The sequence below is a fragment of the Myotis myotis genome, unplaced genomic scaffold, assembly GCF_014108235.1.
Source record: "Myotis myotis isolate mMyoMyo1 unplaced genomic scaffold, mMyoMyo1.p scaffold_m19_p_15, whole genome shotgun sequence".
NCBI classification, from domain to species: domain Eukaryota; kingdom Metazoa; phylum Chordata; class Mammalia; order Chiroptera; family Vespertilionidae; genus Myotis; species Myotis myotis.
In genome coordinates, this window is record NW_023416319.1 from 26824089 (window position 1) to 26846191 (window position 22103).

At 43.1% G+C, this 22103-nt stretch overlaps 1 protein-coding gene across 1 annotated transcript in view; it reads right to left on the reverse strand.

Annotated features, from left to right (window-relative positions):
* PAPSS2 (3'-phosphoadenosine 5'-phosphosulfate synthase 2) overlaps positions 1-20614 on the reverse strand; it is a 73589-nt gene extending 52975 nt beyond the window's left edge. Inside the window, exon 1 of the mRNA XM_036336714.1 lies at positions 20316-20614. Within this exon, the coding sequence (XP_036192607.1) occupies positions 20316-20342 (27 nt within the window). The 5' untranslated portion in view covers positions 20343-20614. The remainder of the gene's footprint in view (positions 1-20315) is intronic.
* Between the last annotated feature and the right edge of the window lie 1489 nt (positions 20615-22103).

Genomic DNA, 22103 nt, shown 5'->3' on the forward strand with positions numbered 1-22103 from the left:
AGATTACTAACATGCGTCACGTTTAATGGCTTCTCTTAGTGCAACCAAACAATAATCTACTATCCTCCCCTTCAAGGCAGAGCTTTGCCACCCTAGAGCTTAGCCTTCTTGGTTATAAAATGCTTTCAGAGGTGCAAGGATCCGGGTGGGTAAATATCAGGCATCTCCTTTCCCTATAAGTCTAATATGCCTTATGTCACTCTCTAGGCTTTTCCCTTTCCTATTCTTTTTTTTTTAAGTGACTCAAATTATCCTTGAAAATGAGATAGATCATCTGACCCAGAATCACATCCCTTCTTCAAAAGTCTACTTGTGTTTGCCACTTACCTAGCTGTGCTTCAAATCCCCATGTTCATTTTTCATAACAGCTCCAAATAGGAAACAATGTAAATATCCATCAGTTTGTGAATGGATGAATAAAATGTGAGCTATCCATACAATGGAATGGTATTCAGCTATACAAAAGAATGAAGTAATGACACCTGCTACAACATGGATGAACCTTGAAAACATTATGCTACTGAAAGAAGCCAGTCACAAAAGATCACATATTTTGTGATTCCATTTGTAGGAAACATCCAGGGGGGGAAAAAAATTTAGAAATAGAAAGTAAGTTGCTCGTTTCTTGGGACTCGGGGTAGGAAACAGGAGTGATTGCACAAGGAGTCTTTTTGGTGTGATGGAAATGTTCTAAAATTAGATTTTGGTGATAGTTGCACAACTCTAAATTTACTAGGAATCTTTGAACTGTACAGTTAAATTGGGTAAATTTTATGATATGCAAATTATGCTTCAATGAAACTGTTTTTAAGAATAGTCCTACATGTATTTATTCTTTGATGAAAACCTTGAGTTAGTCAATTTTATTCTCTCATTCAGAATCTCTTCAAATTCTTGTAGTGGTTCTAAAATATATAATTTTTGTCTATGACCACAGCTATACACAATAATTCATTTTACCTCTAACACTTATCTTAAATGTAAAAACATCCCTTGTTTGCTAGTTTCTTTATTTTCATGAGACTGTGGTAAGCATGGATTCAAGAATTTCAAAGCTATGGCTGAGCTGTGTAATGCTAACAAATGCCAAAGTTAAGTTGAGGCTCTAAGGAAAATGTGAGTAAATAAATTGTGGAATATTCACACAGTGGAATACTACTATACAGCAGGGTTTCTCAACCTCTGCATGGGGGGTGGGGAGGGTGGTCCTGTGAATTGTAGGACAGTTAGCAGCAACTTTCCCCCCACCTCCTTGTGGCAACCAGAAAAGTCTCTAGACATTACCAAATGTCCCCTGAGGGGCAAAATGACCCCTGGCTGGCAATCACTGCTATGCAGCAATGAGAATGAACAACTTCTAGCCAAACACAAGCACTACGGACAACATTGATGACCCTCACAAATATAAGTGTGGCAAAAGCAGCCCGACAGAAGAGTGTATACTAGTCAATGGCATTCATGTAACATTCAAAACCAGGCAAAACTAATCAGACAGTTTCCTAGGGAGAGAGTGTCAGTGACTAGAAGGGGCTTCTAGGATTCAGGTATGATTCTGTTTCTTAATGAGGGTGCTGGTTACATAAGTGTATTCACTTTATGAAAATTCATTGGGCAGCCCACTGAAGATTTATATATTTTTATATGTGTATATTATACTCTAATAAACACGCTCCGTTGCTGCTGCTGCAGAAAGAGGGCATTCAAGGTGATTCGGGAGCGGCTCAGCACCTTTCTAACAGGATGCTCATTCATCCCTCCACAGACCCACCAGGGCCCCTCTGGCCCACCCTGAACTGCAAGACAGAATCCAGTGTGTTCCAGTGATGAATGGCAGCTTGTTCCTGAGGAACTTTGTTATCCAGGTGCCAAAGCCAAGAAACCCCCCCACCCCAGCCCATTTTCAATTCACACTTGCCAAGCACAGGCCTAAAATTGATTTCAGTGTGAAACTGAACTGAATGAAGCCAAATAAAAGTAAAGCTCATTCCAGGACTAAAGAAAATATGGGTCTAGTTTCCTAATCTGAGAGCACTACCAGTGCCCAACGTGGCAACGACTGGTGCTAGTAACGGTAGTAGAGAATGAATTGTGCTGGTTCATTCATGTTCTCACTCTCTTGGGGCCCCTCCCACCTAATAACTAGCCCTTGCAGATAGTGGACTGGGTGCCAGAGGGGAGGCGATGGCCATCATGACCTCTGATCTAGGCAGAGTTAGGCGACTTCAGACCTGGGCCTAATCATCTAATGCCAACGAGTTCATGTTCCAAACAACTTAGCTGAAAGCTCAAAGTATCAGGAGTCACTATCAACCTTCAAACCTTGCGTGCGTGTGTGTGTGTGTGTGTGTGTGTGTGTGTGTGTGTGTATTTGCAGATAAATAAATAAGAGAGACAATTTTCCATGAGCCCTTCCTGAGTCAGGTACTAACTGCCGTTCATTATTCCATACTATCTGTCAAGGATTTTTGTATAGTGAGCAGCACTGGACAAAAGAGATAATGTTTCCCTCCAGAGTAAAGGGCCAGCCTTCCTACTGCCCATTTTAAAAGATTTGTGTTCCCTGAGCTTAGAGTTCTCCTCCTGTAATGTAACTCACTGCTTGTGTGGGTATCCGTCACGGGAGATGGGGTGTGGGCAAGAGGAGCAAACACATACGAATGCTCTTACTGCTTTCTGTGCTATAAGCAATAAAGTCCTTTGTCTCTGACCCAGGAGTCTCATGTTTTCTGCCAGCACCCATGAAACTATGGCAAGCTAATTTATTAGATTGCAAGTAGAATAAAATCACAGACCCTTCACAGTTCTTGACTATATAATTGATTGACTGATTGATTGATAAGAGTTTTGTGTTTTTGAAAAGTAAATCTCCTACCCAGCCACACAGCTCTCTTAGTTTACCATGTATACTTTCAGAGATAGTCTATACATTAATAAATATATGTATCTTTTTTTTCTTTCCTCCCAAATAGTACCAGGCTATAGACACTGTTTTGCACTTTGTCTTTTTTTACTTAACAAATGCTTAAAGTTCTTTCCATATTGGTATATTTCGGAGATACCTCATCCTTTTTTAACAGTTGCAAATTAGTCCTTACTATGGATATATTATGATAAAAAAATAGTACAGAGTATGTACTTAAGCAAGTCTCCTATTGATTGATATTTAGGTTGTCTCCAAGCCTTTGTTTCAAAATGCTGCCAAGAATAACTTTGCACATACATTCATCTTACCATTTGCAAGATTTGCGTAGAAAAAAGCTCTAGAATTTGAATTGTTAGCTCAAAGAATATGCTCATTTTAATTTTGATATTTCCAAACATCTCTATGGAGATGGTAGTAATATACATCTCCACTAGCAATGTGTGAGTACTTGTTCTCTCATGTTGAGCACAACATGTTGGCTTACGTTTTTACCTATGCCCATCGATAGGTGAAAAATTGAACCTTATACTTTTAATTTGCATACCTTACAATGCATTAGACTGAGCATTTTTCATATGTTTAAGAGCCATTTGTATTTTCTTTTCTGTGAACTACATATTCCTTCCCCACAGGTTTTTGCTGTTAGATTGCTGATTTTTTTATATTGATTTGTATGGAAGCTCTATATATTTTGAAAAGCAGCCTTATATCTTCTATAAGTTACAAAATTTCCCCCAGGTTGTTGTTTGTCTTTTGTTTTAATTAAAAGAAGATATTTTTCCCTGGCTGCTGTGGCTAGGTTGGCTGGGTGTCACCCTGGGCACAGAAAGGTTGCCAGTTCAATTCCTGGTCAGGGCATATGTCCGGATTGTGGGCTCCATCCCCAGTAGGGGCAGGCAGGAGGCAGCCAATTGATGTTCCGCTCTCATGTTGATGTTTCTCTCTCCCTCTCCCTTCCTCTCTCCCTTCCTCCCTCTCTCTCTCTCTCTCTCTCTCTCTCTCTCTCTCTCCATATATATATATACATATATATATATGATATTTGGCATGCAATTTAAAAAGTGATTTTGTACTCAACTGTATTTTCTTTGTGTGTGGTGTCTGAGTTTGTGTGACACTTAGAAAGGTGGTCTTCCTGATTCTGAGATTATAAAAGATGCATGTTTTCTTCTTGTAGTTTTATGGTGTACTTTTTACAGCTTAACTTTTTGCTCCATCAAACCTCTTCTTTTCAAAATCAATTATTAAAATATACATTAAAATGCTTATCATTATTCATAAGGCTAAGCATAGCTTTTTTTAAAGGATGGTTTTCTGAACTCCATAATTACTTTTTTTTTAAACCCCATCCTGTGACAGGTATGGACCTAGATATAGATATAGAGTGGATCAAAGTACAACCCACTGAATATACATAATAATGAATCTTATATAGTTAATGCTGTTATCCTATAAAGAGATAGTAGATAGAGGTCTTCAGTAGTAACTTGGTAAAGGAATTTTACTCTACAAAAGTTTGCAATTATATTGCCTAGGAAAATGAAGACAGCCCAGAAGAGGCACACAGCGCTTCCTTGGGAAGGCAGTTTACTTGACAGGTCTCTGTGCTGGTTCTGCACTGGGCTGGCGAGACGGCTTGGCAAGAATTCCCTTTTCTTATCCACCTGGTTACCAGAGGCCAAGCCGTTTTCTCTCTGACATTTTCGGCCCCAAGGTATCCTGACCTGCTGTAGGTAATATTTATTTTCCACCCTAACAGCCGGATAGAATTATAGGAAAGAAAAAAACTTAATTTATTTTAGATTTAATATATACAGTCACATAGTTTTCAAAATAGCTGTAACCAAATTCACTTCAAAAAAGGCAGAAGGAAAAAGAAAGCTGCTGTCCAAAAGAAATCAATGTTAAATCAGAAAACCTGCTGCTAATTTAAGAACTGTCATTAGCTTGAGTAAGCTAATCTTTTTAAGCTTAAATATCTGCACTACATGTCTGCCTTTTCTTTTTAAAAAAAAATATATTTTATTGATTTTTTTTCAGAGAGGAAGGGAGAAGGATAGAGAGTTAGAAACATCAATGAGAGAGAAACATCGATCAGCTGCCTCCTGCACACCCCCTACTGGGATGTGCCCACAACCAAGGTACATGCCCTTGACCGGAATCGAACCTGGGACCCTTGAGTCTGCAGGCCGACGCTCTATCCCAGGGGTCCTCAAACTACGGCCTGCGGGCCACATGCAAATACAAATATTGTATTTGTTCCCGTTTTGTTTTTTTACTTCAAAATAGGATATGTGCAGTGTGCATAGGAATTTGTTCATAGTTTTTTTTTTAAACTATAGTCTGGCCCTCCAACGGTCTGAGGGACAGTGAACTGGCCCCTGTTTAAAAAGTTTGAGGACCCCTGCTCTATCCACTGAGCCAAACTGGTTAGGGCTGACTTTTCTTTTACTTACTACATTAATAATGAATAATCTCTGTGAATATAAGACAACATATTATTTTAAAAATCCAAATGAGATCAAAGTTAATCAGAACTCGTAATCAGATATACCATGGCAAGAAATCTATTAGCTTGGGTAGAAGAGGCATGATTATTTAATTTGATTCATTCTAAGTAATTTTAGATGATAGTTATGAAATACATATAAATGGACAGCATTTTTGCCCAGGAGGTACTTACATATTTTCCTCAGAAATGCTAGAATTACACCGACAATGTACCAGGAAAAGAAAGGCCCATTTTTGGAGGGCTCTTCCAATGTGGGTTCTTCATACCCACGGCCGTCAGTGTGACAAAGGAATCCTTTTAGATTTATTCCCATTGGAACATACCAGGTTCAGTAGGGAGGTCCGGAGAATTACATTATCAAGAATCACAAGTTACTTTTTAAAAAAATTGTGCTACTCTCTTGTGATTGGAAGCGGTGCAAATTTCCAGGAATAAATAGTCACCACAGCCAAGAACAGCTGACTAAGAAAGAATAATCTCCAGATTTTTCCAGAAAGCTGTCTGCTCATTAGGTAATGGTAAAACAGCACAAGAATGGCAAGCTTTAAAATATTCCAGCTGGAATATTTCATTTTAAATATTCCATGAGGAATGCAACCATCACAGAAGTCTGCATTAACTGGTAAACAGCCTAACATTTTTGAGAAGAAAAAAATCTGAAAAGGGCAAACAGCATTCTGAAGTAGAGAAAATCATCTGTTACTAGCTACCGGGCAGCCAGGGGGCATGGCACAGTGCTCCATTTTGTGCGGTGAAGGAATCAGGGTAGGCCATGGTTCTCAAGCCACACGGAAGTGAAGCACCTCCTAGCCAGCTTTTAAAGAACCCAACACAGACCAACTCAATCACATTTTCAGGGAATGGGATCTAGGCATCAATATTGCGTGAAACTTAGCAAGAGAGAAAAAGTAGGCTCAATAATCTCTAAGGTCCCACTGAGATCTCAGTAATTAAGGGAAGCATTCAGGACACATGTGATGCATGGAAAACAAGAAAGCATAATGCCCACACAGGTGTAAAGAGCATCCTAAGTAGGAACTCTGAGATATCAGCAGAGAATGATATTCTCAAATGAGCCGTGAGTCCCTACACAAGCATAATAAATACTCTTGATTAATAAAAACAACAACAGCCTGGATGGCATCGCTCAGTGGTTGAGCATCAACCTATGAACCAGGAGGTCGAGGTTCCATACCTGGTCAGGGCCCAAGCCTGGGTTTCAGACTCGATCCCCAGTGTGGGGCGTGCAGGAGGCAGCCGATTAATAACTCTCTCTCATCATTGATGTTTCTATCTCTCTCTCCCTTTCCCTTCCTCTCTGAAATCAGTAAAAAATATTTAAAAAATTATAGCACAGTAATAAATATGCTTCTTTATCAATATATTGAATAACAAGATCTAGCTACTTAGGTAGACAGTTATAATAACTACCTTAATTTTGTTGTAATAAAGAACACAAATATTGTTGATATCAAGCTCTGTCTATATCAACTTTTTAAGGTAATGACTATTTCTACATTTTTTAAAAAGAGAAACTTTTATAAAATCCCCAGGGACAGCTTTTATTGAATTTAGAGAGAGGAAAGAAGAGAGAGAGAGAAATATGGATGTGAGAGTGAAACATCAATAGGTTGCCTCCCACACTCTCCCCAACCTGGGATAGAACCCACAACCTTTCAGTGTATGGGATCAGGGTCCAACCAACTGAACCACACCAGCCAGGGCCTACTTCTACATTTTTTATGCATCTATACACAAAGCCAACCAGGATGAGATCATGAAGACTGACATGGCTTCAGAATCGTTTTTTCCATGGAAATAAGGTAATCAGGATGAATTAGCGGCAAAGAATTAATTTACTTCCCAGTCTCTTCATTAAAATAAATGTACACCCACAAGAGAAAAATTTGAAAGTACAGCCTTTTCTATATCAAAGCTCAAGTGTTCATTTTTAGAAGCATAAAAAAATATGTATAATTAGCTGAATCACTTAATTCATAGGTTATAGCATTTATAGTTCTAGAACTCCCACTGAAAAGGAAGCCACGTGTGTTTTGCAGCACACAGTTAACTTGGTATAGCCCCAGAAAGAAACCCTTCATTCCAAACATCATTCAGGTGTCCTTGAGATTCTGCCTGAGACAACACAAAGTACTAGGCCACTGAAACGGGCCAACTTGGATTGCCTCTACTATTATATTAGCTCACAAGAAGGCCCTAGAAATGTTACCTCATCTCTCTATGTTAGTGTCCTTGTCTATGAGTTGTAATACTTATAACTACCTGTCCTGGGGAGCAGCTAGGATAGTTAAGAAGAATTTCTCAATAAGCTTTGATGAGCATGATGAGATAATGGGAATATGCATGCCAGAGGAACCCCACTATAATTCAGGGAGGTGGCAATTACCCTCAAGGACACACCACCCATATCAAGTCGAGTCTCCTAGAAGTGTGTTAACTACATCCAGAAGATGCTCTAAACCACAGTGTTCAACATAGGTCTCAGCCACCCTTCTGAATGTAGCCCTGTATGTGGCCCACTGAAGGCTGTATTTTGTTACCTCTGTGTATTTTCTTACACATTTGCAACTCGTTCTACAAACGAGGCTGTATGTGACACAGGCTTCTTGAACCATGAAAGATTAAAATTCTATGCTGACCCATGGAAATGCCAATGAAACCTCTAGTCCATCCAGAGAACAGGCCTGTAGCTTGTGGGGCTTTGGGAACTTGTAACTCATGAATGCCCGACTGTGCAGTGCTCGCATAATGAACAAGGCAAGGTCTAGAGTTACATGTAAGTCACTGCAATTATTTCTAAGGACACTTATTCTTGAGTGTATGCATTCACCCACGAGAACACTGAAGCTTTGTATTATTAAGGTGAAATGTTGGGTTCGATTCCAAACACTACTATTCCTGAAACTGGCCACAGAGCCTCATCCAAACTAACATTTATTGCCTTTTCACGGCATTTGCTAAAATCCACATCTTCTAAAGATTATGCGACATTCCAAAAAGCCACTGAGGAAAATTCCTTTCAAAGCAACATCATCTTTTTTGATTCTTCACTGTGTTAATCTGCAACCACTAAAATTAAATTTAAATGTATATTGAAGTGATCAGTATACTCTTTACTCTGACAGTCTTCATAACAATTATATCTGTTACATGCATGGAAGGAAAAGAGGAATCATTGAAAACCTGGCATTCACACTTAGGAGGCAGTCACTTCCAACTCTGCCACTAACGGTGGCTTCTTAAGGTGTTATTTAACCTCAATAAGCCTTCCAGTTCTCAACCATAACATGGGGATAAGAACATCAACTACTTCATAGGATGGGATTAGACACTGTATGGAAAGTCCTGGAATACATACTTGCTCCTTTCCCTTGGGGAACCCAGTTGGATCAACAAGGTACCTTTCTGAAAGCCACGGCAGACTTACAATGTCACCAAGAACTAATATTGTGTGACGTTTAAAAGGCTTATTAGCTCTGGCCGGTAGGGCTGACTTGATTGGGCGTTGTCCCATGCACCTAAAGGTTGCTGGTTCAATTCCCAGTCAGGGCACATCCCTGGTAGGAGGCAGCTGATTGATGTTTTGATATCACATCAATTATCTCTCTCTCTCTCTCTCTCTCTCTCTCTCTCTCTCTCTCTCAAAAGTGATTTAAAAAATCTTTTTTAAGAAAAGGTTTATTAAATAAAAGCCTCAACCCTGAGAAGAAAATGGAAGAAACCAGGTGTTTATGATGACCCAGATTTTTCCATTCAATAAATGTGGCTAGACAACATATTCTTGCTGTCTGTGCTGAGACTTTGACATTATTTTGACATTATTTTGTTTCGAGGTGTCTTGCACTGTGAAGACATGGATTCTGTGATTTAATCTCTTTTTTAATTGATTTCAGAGAGGAAGGGAGAGGGAGACAGAGACAGAAACATCAATGACGAGAGAAATTCATTGATCGGCTGCCTCCTGCATGCCCCCTACTGAGGATGGAGCCCACAACCTGGGCATATGCCCTGAACGGGAACTGAACCATGACCTCCTGGTTCACAGATTAACACTCAACCATTAGCCAAGATTCTGTGATACAACTTATATACTGTCACACTCCTCTCTTCATTCAAATAATGTAACCCCTCCCCAGCAAAGGACTTCAACCTCATGTCCTGCAATTACACCCAGCCAATACTAGGCTCCTCCATGTGAGCATGGGCTCCAGCCTCTGACACAGAATTGGAGTCCAGGCCTTCGAGGTGCCTAACATTGAGGCTATGGCCCAGGACCGCTGAAAACGTGGACTTCCTGACCTACATCGGTAGCAGGAGACAACTCCCCCAAATGCTTCTTCCAAACTCCATGGAAGGTGCCTTTTACAACCTCACAATTTGCAGGCACTCCTCACTGGTCCCCAGTGTAAGGGAGGCATTATCTGGTTGCCGACATCCTTTAGCCTTGATCTCCAGTTGGGTCAAATTTTTATTGTGTGAAAAATACACTGGTGGCCTGGTTTCCTTTTATCATCTACAAATCACAGTTAAAACTTGGCTCAAGTATTAGCAGCTTTAGTGGAAACAAATCATTCCAATTATGCTGCGGAATCCTGACATGATTGTAAGGTTAAGCAATAAAAACTATTACCCATACTTGTTGCGTCTGAGAAAAAGAAAATTCATTTTCCAATTACATACTTTATGTCACCACAAGGAATGAAATGTGTGTGATGGTGAGGGTAACATGCATCTGCTAGTGAATATAACATTTACTCTTTTTTTAAAAAGCACTGGGGAATGTCTCTAAATGGAATTCATTATTATCTTGAGATATATTAACAGTAGGCAGCTGCCAAAATATTTTACAAATGAAGCAGTAATACTTTAGTAGTTACCTAAGTCAGCTGTGTTTGCTATTTGGCATTAAGTCTCATTCCCTCTATGAAATCAACAACTTATGACCACAGAGGAGCTGATAAGGTTTTCGCTTCTCCCGTGGGTAACTCTCTAAAGACAGTTCAGTTACATGAGTTCCCTTCTGAGTTCACAAATTTGCTTCATGAGATGGGGGAGGCCTGCCTGAGTGACTGCACAGGAAACCCTGGGACAGCGCCTGCCACATAGGAAGTGCTCAGGGCTGGTCACGAGCAAGTCACAACAGAGTAGGAACATTCTCACAAAACATACCTTGAAAAGGAAAACTCCTGATAAGTATGCAAATTCCATAGGTGGGATATTAATGCATAAGTTTGATTAGATGTCTTCTTATTCATATGGCTAACTTAAACACCACGGAAGAATACAAACTTTTATTTTTTTAATAACTACTGAAAACGTTGTATTAGTGACTCGATGGGCCAAGAATAGTAATTACTCATATAATTTAGGAAAAGACTCTCTATTGCAATGGCTCTTAACCTTGGCTGCACATTAGAATCACCTGGGAACCTTTTTAAAATCCACTGCTCTATTGGGACTCAGCAGTGTAATGTAGACTCACCTGGCAGGACCACGTAGTTATTCGGAAACAATGGAAATGGGTGGATTTAGGGGTAAAGCTGGGAATTCTCAGACCTACAGCAGGACTGAGAGGCTTTAGTGTGTAACTGAACTTGGTCTAACTTTCGCCTCGTATAGTTTTATCTGTATTGCACACTCTGCAATCACTGGCATCTTTTTTTAAAATATATTTTTATTGATTTCAGAGAGGAGGGGAGAGGGAGAGAAAGGTAGAAACATCAATGATGAGAGAGGATCATTGGTCAGTTGCTTCCTGTACACCCTCTACTGGGGATCGAGCCCGCAACTCAGGTATGTGCCCTGACCAGGAATCCAACTGTGACCTCCTGGTACATAGGTCGATGCTCAACCACTGAGCCACACCAGCAGGGCTTTCTAAAAAATTTTATTTATTTAATAAAATGACTAAACCATTTGAGAAGTCTTAAGGAAGAATAAGCGAGGTTAGGGGTGGGGTTTGAATTTTCTAAAGAGAAACAGGCTAGCTAGCAGCTAACTCATTAGTCAATAGAGCCAAATATCAACAGTACAACGATTGAAATTTCTTTTGAGAGCCAGATTTTTTAAACTTAAACTATATAGGTAGGTACATTGTTAATTAGGGTACTCCTAAGGCTTAGGAAGAGCCACACTCAAGGGGCCAAAGAGCCGCATGTGGCTCGCGAGCTGCAGTTTGCCAACCACTGCCGCTAGCCAGTCACAAAATATTTCAAAATAGTAAAGTTGCATTTTCCAAACACTGTTCTTTGGTCTGTATTTCTGTCTCCAGAATGTCAAAACAAAATGCTAAAGCTAAATCACTGATAACCAACCTGGAAGTGTGTTTTCTTTTTCTTGTTTAGCTTTTAGTTTTTGTTTTTAGTGGAGGGGAAATATTTCCCAGTTAAAAAAAAAAGAAAAGGAAACAGCTCTAGCTGGTTTGGCTCAGTGGATAGAGCATCAGCCTGTGGACTGAAGGGTCCCAGGTTTGATACCGGTCAAGGGCATGTACCTTGGTTGCGGGCTTGATCCCCATTAGGGGACATTTAAGAGGCAGCCAATCAATGATTCTCTCTCATCTTTTATGTTTCTATCTCTCTTTCTTTCTCCCTTCTCTCTGAAATCAATAAAGATATATTTAAAAAAAAATAAAAAAGGAAACAAAGCTGTCGTAGAAAATGGGCATGTGGTCAAGAGAAAAGCGCGGGGAGAGCAGTTAGGTGATGGTCCTCTGGCTTAGTGGCAGCATCACCAACTAGCTAGCCAGAAAGACGGCCATGAGCTTTAGCCAAGCTCTTAAATGCTGTGTATCAACTGTAATATAAAGAGCTGGAAGATGAGCTCTTAGTTTTTCTTCCAGAAATTAAACGATAAAAATACATTTTAAAGAGGGAGCAGCCTAACTAAAAAGTAAATAATTTAACATTTCAACTTAGTAGCTTTAAAAAGTCAGTTGGGAATTTTATTGCTTTGGGCCCAAGGCCACTGTAAGACTGGGCAGAAAGTTGAAAGACTATCAAGGTTTTGGGTAGGGTGGTGCCATTAGAAAAAGTAAATGCTGTGTTTAGAACAGATTTAAAGACAGAGTTTGAAAGAACTAAAAAACTATAATTAAAGAATATAAGGCTTTAGTAGCTATAGTTAATTATGGCAAGCACAGTTCCTGGTTGGGCTATTCAATAAATATATGTCGAGTAGATGAAGTGAACAGACACATAAGTGAGACCTGACAGAAACTAAAAAGGGAAAGGATTTTAGAGACTTTAGGAAAACAAAGTACACAATGGGACCACCACCAAAGGACCAAAAAGTTAATTCAGGATTTTAGCAGTAAAAAAAAATGCAAATAAAAATCATCACCAATGTTTTGAATTGCTGATTCTGTTAGAAGTTGGGAAGGCATGAATTATCCATAAGTAATGATTGGGGAAAGGTGGAGATGAATGAGGTAATGGGGAGAAACCTCAGACTTTATTGTAGGCAGTTTGGCTTGCTAAGTAAAGTCTGCAAATGATTTTTAAAGCACATATGGGGCATAAATTAAAAAGAAAAAGTAATTGTAGTAAAATTAGAGTGGATGTAGAAGCTTGGTGGGAGAATACCTTTCTATTTAATAGGTGGGATGCTGCCTGATTTGTGAATCATTCAATAAAGCCAATTAGATCTTTAATTAAAAAAAACTTAGTGGATAAAAAAGAATGTTTTAAATAACAAAACATATAAAGCAGATGTTAACTAGATATTTAAAGCAAATATAAACCTACCCTAGAAATGATCAAGTTTAATGATGAAGCTTTTGATATATTTATGTAAGTGTTTTATGGAAGCTTACTTTTATTGCCAAAATTTAATATTTAGTGCTCAACTGAGCTTGTCATGTTTATGTTACAGTAGTGTTTCCACAGTACCAGTTATAGCAAAACCAACTTCAGTAGTAAGTTTGAAATGCAGAAAGAGTTGCTGATAAGATGTTAAAGGAAGTCACACCAGCCAACTGATGGAAGTCATTTTATACACAATGTGTTATCAAAGGCAAGGTATATTTCAAGTTTTAACCCAGTGGCTCTTTTGCAGAGAGAAAAAGTATTTCCATCTTGTGCACCAATTTGTTCTAAATTTAAAAAAATATTTGGTTATCAAAAAGGCAGAAGAAAATAAAACCCAAAATTTTTTTTTAAACCCAAATTTTTAATAAACCCTGTATTTATGATCAACCAATGAACCTTCATGAAAAGCTTTATTTAATCTTTATCCAAGGAGAAGCAAAGGGAGCTTAGACACTGGTGTGAGTTTGAGAAAGGAATTGCCCCTTTACCTGGTGCTGGGCTTGGGTAGAGAGGGACCAGATAGCATTAGGGGTTCTGAAAGCCAAGGGCACTGGGTGTGCTTCTGAGTTCAAATAGACCCCAGGGGAGAGGAGGCATTGGACTCCTGCAGCCCGCAGAGCCCCTAAAGTCCAGCACAGCCCCAGCAGTGTGCTGGGAGTATGGAGGAAGTATCAAGCCTCACTGCCCCCACCGCCCCGAGTTGTGCAGGAGCAGCACAGGGACCTCCGGATCCCCAAAGAGAGCATGGAAGAAGCAAGGAGAAGTGCCAAAGCGGAAGGGCCTTTCAAACAGGAATGTGCTTGTACTGCACCAGCACTGAGGAGGAGGCAGGACAATGAGCATCACAAGGACCCTGCACAGGCAGAGGCCACCGAGACGCGGGGAGCATCCCCCACCCCAACGTTGTAGGGGAAAGGATTACATTAAAAATATCTGGCTGAAGCTTACTGTTCTTAAAGTGTCCCCTTAATAAGAATGAAGTAGGTATGATATGAAACATGAATGGTACATAGGAATCGAGATGAGGCTGAGATTCCTGTCTAGTTTATACACACCGATCCTTCCATAAAAACAAATAAAAAAATGTGTGGTTATAATATAAAATCATCTCATGAAAAACATCAAAAAGCTGAGGGAGGAGGAGAGGAGTCCTAAAGTTAAAATGCCACAACGGTGCTGCTTTTACAGGAAAGCTTATTTTTTTAAAAACATTGAACAGTTGTGGTCTAATCAGTTAATTTGTATGCCGCAGTGTACACTTTCACATACAATTACTGGCCTATGCTTTAAAACACAATGCTTTGTTACAGACCTAATCTGTCCACTTCTCTGACGGGTCTGAATACAGTATTCCTGTCTTAAAAAACAAATTCCAAGAGCTGACGAGACAGCAAGAAACTGCCAGGCCAAATGCTGCAGAAAAGCAGGAACCTGAGAGGTAAGCAAGCAGGGAGGCACCTGTATCCTGGTAGGGGGCGGATCCGAGCTGATTGACAGCCTCACGGGGAGGTGGAACTAATCAGAGCCCAGAACCCACCAAGTGGGAAGAATAAAAAGGCCTTCCTTACACGGAGGGTCCTAAGAGTCACTCCCTACAAATAAGAGTGAACCAGAATAAACCCACGGCCCACTCTGAAAGGCTGCAAGGGCAGGTGCCTTGGCAATGAAAGTATACGTAGGGAGGTGGGGTCCCCGAGGTGTTGTATACAAGGGCTGGCCCTTGTGTGCAACATTGCACGTCAAATTTACGTCCCCTGGGTGGTCTAAAAACCTTGTAGTGGGCTAAAGTGGTCCCAGACTAGTAATGCCACCAGGCACCTGGCAGAAACAAAAGCAAATGGGGGAGGGGGGCGCGGGAGGCCATTCATCCTAAGCCTCGAAGAATCCCTGAGTAGTTTTTCAGTGGTAATGACAAATACCCAAGCAATAATAAGCAAGCCCACAAGAACAGACAGATAACCGGGGTGGGGGAGAGGTTGGGGGGAGGGAAATCAAAGAAAAATCTAGCTCCTAAAGCAAAATCATTCTCTAATGAATTCTGTAACCACTTATGCAACTAATATTTACTGAGCACCTACTCTGTGCCAGGCTCTAGGCCAGGCTGCTGGGCATATGCCATTTCAGCTGTCATATGAACAAATCACCCAGGGATGAAAGGTTAGTTGAACTGCCATTATATTTATATTTATGTATTTACTGTTCCTTCCTGTGTTTTCCTAAGACTTCCAACACGAGGACCGGTGAGTGTCCATTATTTAGTGATAGATTTTGAAACGCACAGTAATCTCCAAGGACTGAGATCGACACTGTTGATTCCTTTCCCAGACTTTCAGTCCCTAAAGGTTCCATGTTCAAGTTAAGCCTAATTATCCCCTAAGCAAACTACAGAGCCACGTGCAGAAGCAAAAAAGTGATGAAAGACAAGGAAAACTACCCCAGAGACTTTGAACTCAGAGTTAAGGACATCTATCTTTACCTGTAAAAGTCCAAACAGATGATCTTAAGAGAAAAGCATGAATTGGACATTAATTTTAAGGTAGAACTGGAGACAGCTGAAGGCACAGGAAGGGTGGAAAGAATTTAGTCCATAATTTACTTATACATAGATTGCCTTTCTTGGCCAAGGTGGTGGGCAAAGTCTTGCTAATATTTGGGTTACTCTGGTGCATTTTTACACTAATTATCAACCTTTGTCTCCTGTCTAGCTTTTCACAATAAGGATTTAAATAGCCTCTACACTTCAACATTTCCTTACTCTTATTATATACTAGAGGCCCAGTGCATGAAATTCGTGCACAGGTAAGGGGTCCCTAGCACCTGTCCACTGCTGGCCAGGGCCTCCCTTCCTGTGGTTGGGCAGCTGGCCCCACCCCCGATTGGGGGAAGGGCTGATCGGGGGTGGAGCCAGCTGGGAGGAGGGGCCGAGGGCGGTTGGCGGCCTCGCCCTCTGGTCGAACCTCTGGTCAAACTCCTGGTCAAGGGGACAATTTGCATATTAGGCTTTTATTATATAGGATTATATAAATATTCTGGTGGCTGACATTTACTGAGCCTTCAGAAAGGTATGACTTGTGCTTTCTTCTCCTTGTTTGCCAGACCACAGCAGTGTAATAATAATAATAATAATAATAATAATAACAATAGCTACTTACTCTGGGCCTGGAACTGTACAAGACACTTTTTAGGAGTTATTTACTCCTGAGAACAGTTGTAAAGGGTAAGTCATTGTTACTCCCATTCTGTGCTCCAAGTTAGACAGATCTGAATTCAAATCCTGTCCTGCTTTTGTCATTTCTCCTCCCCTAAAAGATAAGGCTCAGTTTCCTGGGTGAAGGCTGCTCTGGGGATGAAATGAAATACAGTGTGGCTGAGTACCTGGCCTCTAGGAAGCTGCAATAGTTACTCATCATGAAATTCATGTCTTGCCTTAGGCAGCATCTTCACCTAGCTAGACCAGTGGTCGACAAACTGCAGCTTGCGAGCCACATGCGGCTCTTTGGCCCCTTGAGTGTGGCTCTTCCTAAGCCTTAGGAGTACCCTAATTAAGTTAATAACAATGTACCTACCTATATAGTTTAAATTTAAAAAATTTGGCTCTCAAAAGAAATTTCAATCATTGTACTGTTGATATTTGGCTCTGTTGACTAATGAGTTTGCCGACCACTGAGCTAGACAATCTGTTGCATTTATGAAGAGTGTTACACTGTCAATACCCCTTCACTTCCTTCCCAACCACTGGCTTGTTTGATCCTTTGGAAAATATTTTAATACCTTATTGACCTTTTGAGTAACTGTCTGTCAGCCTCGGAAAATGCTAATCCAGGAAATGATGCAAGAAGAAAGGACCAGGACTTTGCCTTTCTTTCCAGTCCTCTGGAAGCAGTCTGCCTCCTTCCTTCTCCTAGGTTTATGTGTGTGTGAAAGGGGTGTGGGGGTAGCCAGTGTTGGAGGTAAGTCAAGGCGGGTAGGAAGGGATGTGACATGTAGCTGTCCTACGTTTCCAAAAAAGGAATGTGCCACCTTCCCTTATAAAAGAACATGTCTCTTTTTCTTTTTCTCAAGCTTATGAGAAAATCATCCTACTTTCTCTTATTTAAACCAAAACTACGTACTTACTCTTCTCACAGTGGTCTGGATTGAAAGGCTATATTCATCAACGTGACAGAAAATCCTGGGAAAGATGTATTCACCCCAGTGTACTACCTAGCACACAGTAGGGACTCAACAAATATTTGAAGTTACAGCAGTGACTGTAGTGTGTCCTCTGCTGGTAATGCAGAAAATAATGCAATGCGTCCTCACTTTTAGATAGCCTCCTGTATCAGCAAGATTCACCTGTCAAATAATTAATTAGTTGAGAAATCACACAGGTGGACAGATTTGTGTTTGGCCTGCAAGGTTTCAAAATACATTTCGAATGAACATTTAAAGCTTCAGAGATTTCATAGACATTTATAGCTGGCTTGCTCTACCCTATAGTATCTACCTGGTCCTTCTGGGAACTTGTGCTGCTGGTGCCTGGATTATAACTGTGTTCTTGAAATCAAAGTTCACAAGTCCTGTTAGTTATATCAGGTGTTAATTTGATTATAGAAAGACCTCCCCCCACACACACCACCGAAACAAAAGCTAGAAGGCTCAAAATGTGTAAATACAGAACCCAAACCCTTCAGCCCTCAAATTCTCTCTGAAAACTTGACTCTGCAGTTCCCACTATCAGCTTGTAAAGCCCCGTTCTCAAACCCTCCAAGTTCTCAAACCCTCCACTTCACGGGTTCTTGCTAACCAGAGGCATGAAGAGGAAAGACCAGGGCCCCTTCCCTCCTAATGCTTGAAAAAGCCCTCCCACCCCCAGCAGATGTGGGAAGGAATTCTTGATGCAAGCAGGGAGGAAGCTTTAAAACTCCACTGACATAAAAAGGCAACTAAATGCCACAGTAGCTTGTCATTTAGAAGGTACCATTTAGAATTTTATAGAAATTAATCAAATTAAATAGGCCTAAAACACAAGTGATTTTCACTTGACACTTTTAAAATATATACAATACTGAGAGTCTCCCCACTTTAAAAATCATTCCTATAAAGGCAGATAGATCCTGACCATTCTCCCTTTTCACATGGATGCCACCTCCCTCCTGGACCCTCCTTTGCTGGCCCAGTGTGGTCCCTGGAAACCACAGGGCCCCCTTTACCTTACTGCTCAAGCCCACACTTCTAGCCCCTGCATGGCCCCTTCACTCTCCTTCCCCAATTCTTGATTTTCCATTGCTCCTCCAACCCATCACAAATACTCCTTAAAGATATTTCAGTAATAAGTATTATATAATACTAACTAGAGGCCCGGTGCACGAAATTTGTGCACTGAGGGAGGGGTCCCTCAGGCTGGTCTATGCCCTCTCACAGTCTGGGAGCCCTCGGGAAATGCCCTACTGACGACTTAGGCTGGCTCCCCGCGGGAGTCGGACATCCTGAGCACTGCCACAGAGGCAGAAGAGGCTCCCACCACCGCCACTGTGATCACCAGCCGTGATCCCGGCTTCTGGCTGAGCAGCACTCCCTCCTGCATTAAGCATCTGCCCCCCTGGTGGTCAGTGCACATCATAGTGACTGGTGGTTCCACTGTCAGGCAAAAACCGGCTCTCCGACATCCCCCCAGGGGTCCTGGATTCTAAGAGGGCACAGGCCAGGCCAAGAGACCCCACCAATGCACGATCACTGCGGGGGAGGGATATGGAGGTTGGCCATCCGGGATGAACCATGGGAGGGCTTCAGGGTGTGTCCCGCCCATCTCACTCAGTCCTGATCAGCCGGACCTCAGCAGCAAGCTAACCTACCGGTCAGAGTGTCTACCCCTGGTGGTCAGTGCATGTCATTGCAAGTGGTTGAGCGACCTTAGCATATCATTTGCATATTACACTTTGGTTGAATGGCCAACTGGATGACTGGACACTGAGCATATTAAGGCTTTTGTTATATAGGATAGTAATGATACGATTATACATTACTGATACATTAATGATACATTACTACTATTTACAGTAATGAATATTTATTGAACACCTACTATGTGCCAAGCACAAGTTTAACTATTTAAGAGAAGTCAGTCCATTGAGCTACCCCCGCCATCACCTGAGGCTTGCAGTGTGGTAGCTAAAGATGAGTGCCCATTAGTCAGACTGCTGGCTGGGATCTTAAGAAGGCTTGACGACCACCTCGGGTGTGGTCCAAACGCTGTCTACAAGGCTCCTTGAGTCTATGATTACTGCTGCCATATTTAAGGACGTGAAATTTACAGAAGTCCCTATCGCTAAGTGGAAAAGGAACCTTTGTCTTTGGCAAGCCCTCTGTTTCCCATAAAAGCGATGTCCTGGATTAATTCTGGATAAAACGGAGCCTCCTCAAGACAATCCCCTCATCTTACTCCAAGTCCAGGAGTTTCCCATGACTGAACTTGAGGTGCCACCAGAGCCAACAGGGAGCTGACTTAAGCTAAGGGTTAAATCCTGCCAGTGTAGAGGAGCAATTTCCTCCAGCAAGTCTAGATAATTGCCGCTTCCTCTATGAAAGTCCGTCACTGGAGTCCAAGAAGGGTCAATGGACAAAGTTCCAATGACCGTCGCTGGCGTGCACCCAGAGGCCAGACCTGGCAGAAGCCGGGCCAGCTCGGCCCTCCACCCGCTCGGTATCCTACAGAAGAAAAGGCGGGTCTGGAGAAGCTCTTGGGAAGAAAGGACACATCCCAGCTGTGGTCCTTCCTCTTGATGGGGACCTACTCTGCAGGCTCCGGAGGTCTGGCCGGGGCGTGACCACTCCGGAGCGCGGAGGTTCCTAGAGGCGCGGGGCGGAGGGGCGCCGGCGGGCGAGGGCTGCCCCGGGAATCCCGGCCGAGCCCGCTCTCCAGCTTCCCTCCTCCTCCTCCTCCTCCTCCCCCCGGCGCCCCAGCCTCCGCGCCGCGGCTGCCTCCTCCCGGGGAGGGTGGGATCCCAGTGCCCCGGGGGGTTCGGCGCCCCCCGGCTGGAGGGGAGCGGGAGGCGGGCGACTCGAAGCCTACCGTCCTCGGCTTCTTGACCCCCGACATGCTGGCTGCGGCGGCGCGCGGCGCGCTGGACTCGGAGCCCGGTTCCTGGGAGCGGAGCGGAGGACGCACGGGTGGCGGTGGCGGCGGCGGCACTGCTGCCCGACTCCCGGGAAGGAGGTATAAAAAGGCTCCGCAGACACGTCGCACTTCCCTTGACCAGCCCCCTCCTCCTACTCCTCCTCCCGCCGCGCTCCTCTCCGCCCCGTCGGCTCCGCCGGCAGCGCCCAGCCCAGGGGACCGGGCCGCCGCCTGGGCGGGGTCGGGCCGGGCTCCCTACTCGCGGGAGCGGCTGGGCCAGCTCGGGTCCGAAGCAGGACCTGGCAGCCCGAGGGGCAGACCCACAGGCCGGGCGCGGAGCCCGGGGTCAAGTTCGGCCTTTCCTTTCCCACTCTCAGCTGGTCCCAGGGCACCCCCCGCCCCCCGCCCCCACCCCCTCGCCCCCCCTACTCCCCTACACCCCCTACCCCCGCGCCTCTTCCAGGAAGTCTTCCTGCCTCTGGGGCCCAGAGTTTATTTGGTTAAGGACAAGGATGCTTGAACCCGCCGGACTCGTGGGCATGGGCTGGGGGGGAGGGGGGCATGGACGCCCAGCTCTAGCAGCGACGGCCAGCTTTACTGATCCTCACTCTGCTGAACTCTGCCTCAGTCTCACGCGTCCCCGCACCAGGCATTGTGCCCTACATCCTCCTCATTTTACAAATGAAGCGGTTGAGGCTTTCAGACTTTCTCGAGGCGATGTTCCAAGTGAGGGGATTCAAAGCCGAGCTGTCGGCCTGGAGAGCCCAGGTTCTCTACGCCTGTATCATCACTTACAATGATGATAACATCATGTAGTCGCGTTGCTGGCCCGTGCATTAAGTGCCAGGCGTGGTGCTAAGGGGGTTACATGCATGCACTCCTTTGGAGCTCACATTTTCCTGTGGAACACACGGGCCAGCTGACGCCCTGCTCCTTCTCACAAAGTCAAGTAAGGAGGCCAGCCCCAGAAGATGGCCAATGGTAGCGCAGGGACTCGTTTCAGTCCACATTCCCCCATCCGCCCACCCCCCCACCCCCCCACCCCCGCCCCATACTAGTATTCCTATAGTGTTTCTGTGTGTTTGGCAACCAGGATGGGCCCTGTGGGAAAGAGCAGAAGGATGTCCAAGGTGAGAAGGCTTAAGGCTAGACCTCAGGGCTCCAAGGTTTTATCAGAGGACAGCATGAGGCAACTCTACCAAAGAGCCCAGATGTCCCGACAAGCTGAGGTAAGGAGGAGAGGAGCTGGGATTAGTGACAGGCACCTTGAGGACAATCACTGGGTCTCACACCCCTTTGTACCCTAGCTCCTTGCATAATGCCACAAACAGAATAGGACAGCCCAGGGAAAGAACCATGAAGATACACAAGAGCCACACGGCTCATTCCAACTTTGGCCGTCCTTCTGTGAGAGGACTGGAGAAGTTTACTCTAATTGTATTTCTGGAAGACAGCCAGCTCTCCAGACAGACACCTGAAGATCTGAGTGTTCACTGACTGCCCTTCTCCATGGGAAGATGGAGAAGAGACATAAATCAGGAGTCAAAAACTTAAAAGGCAGCCTACATGTTTTCACAGTGTCAAAATGTCAGTATATTTATTTTCTTACTCATTTTGAGTAAGCTGCCACCACTCCCTTCAACTGCTAGAGGGCAAATACTGGGTTTGAGTTTCTGTATTGGACACAAACGAGTACGTTTTGAACTCATATGATTTAAACAGTAATATCCCATTGTAATTTCA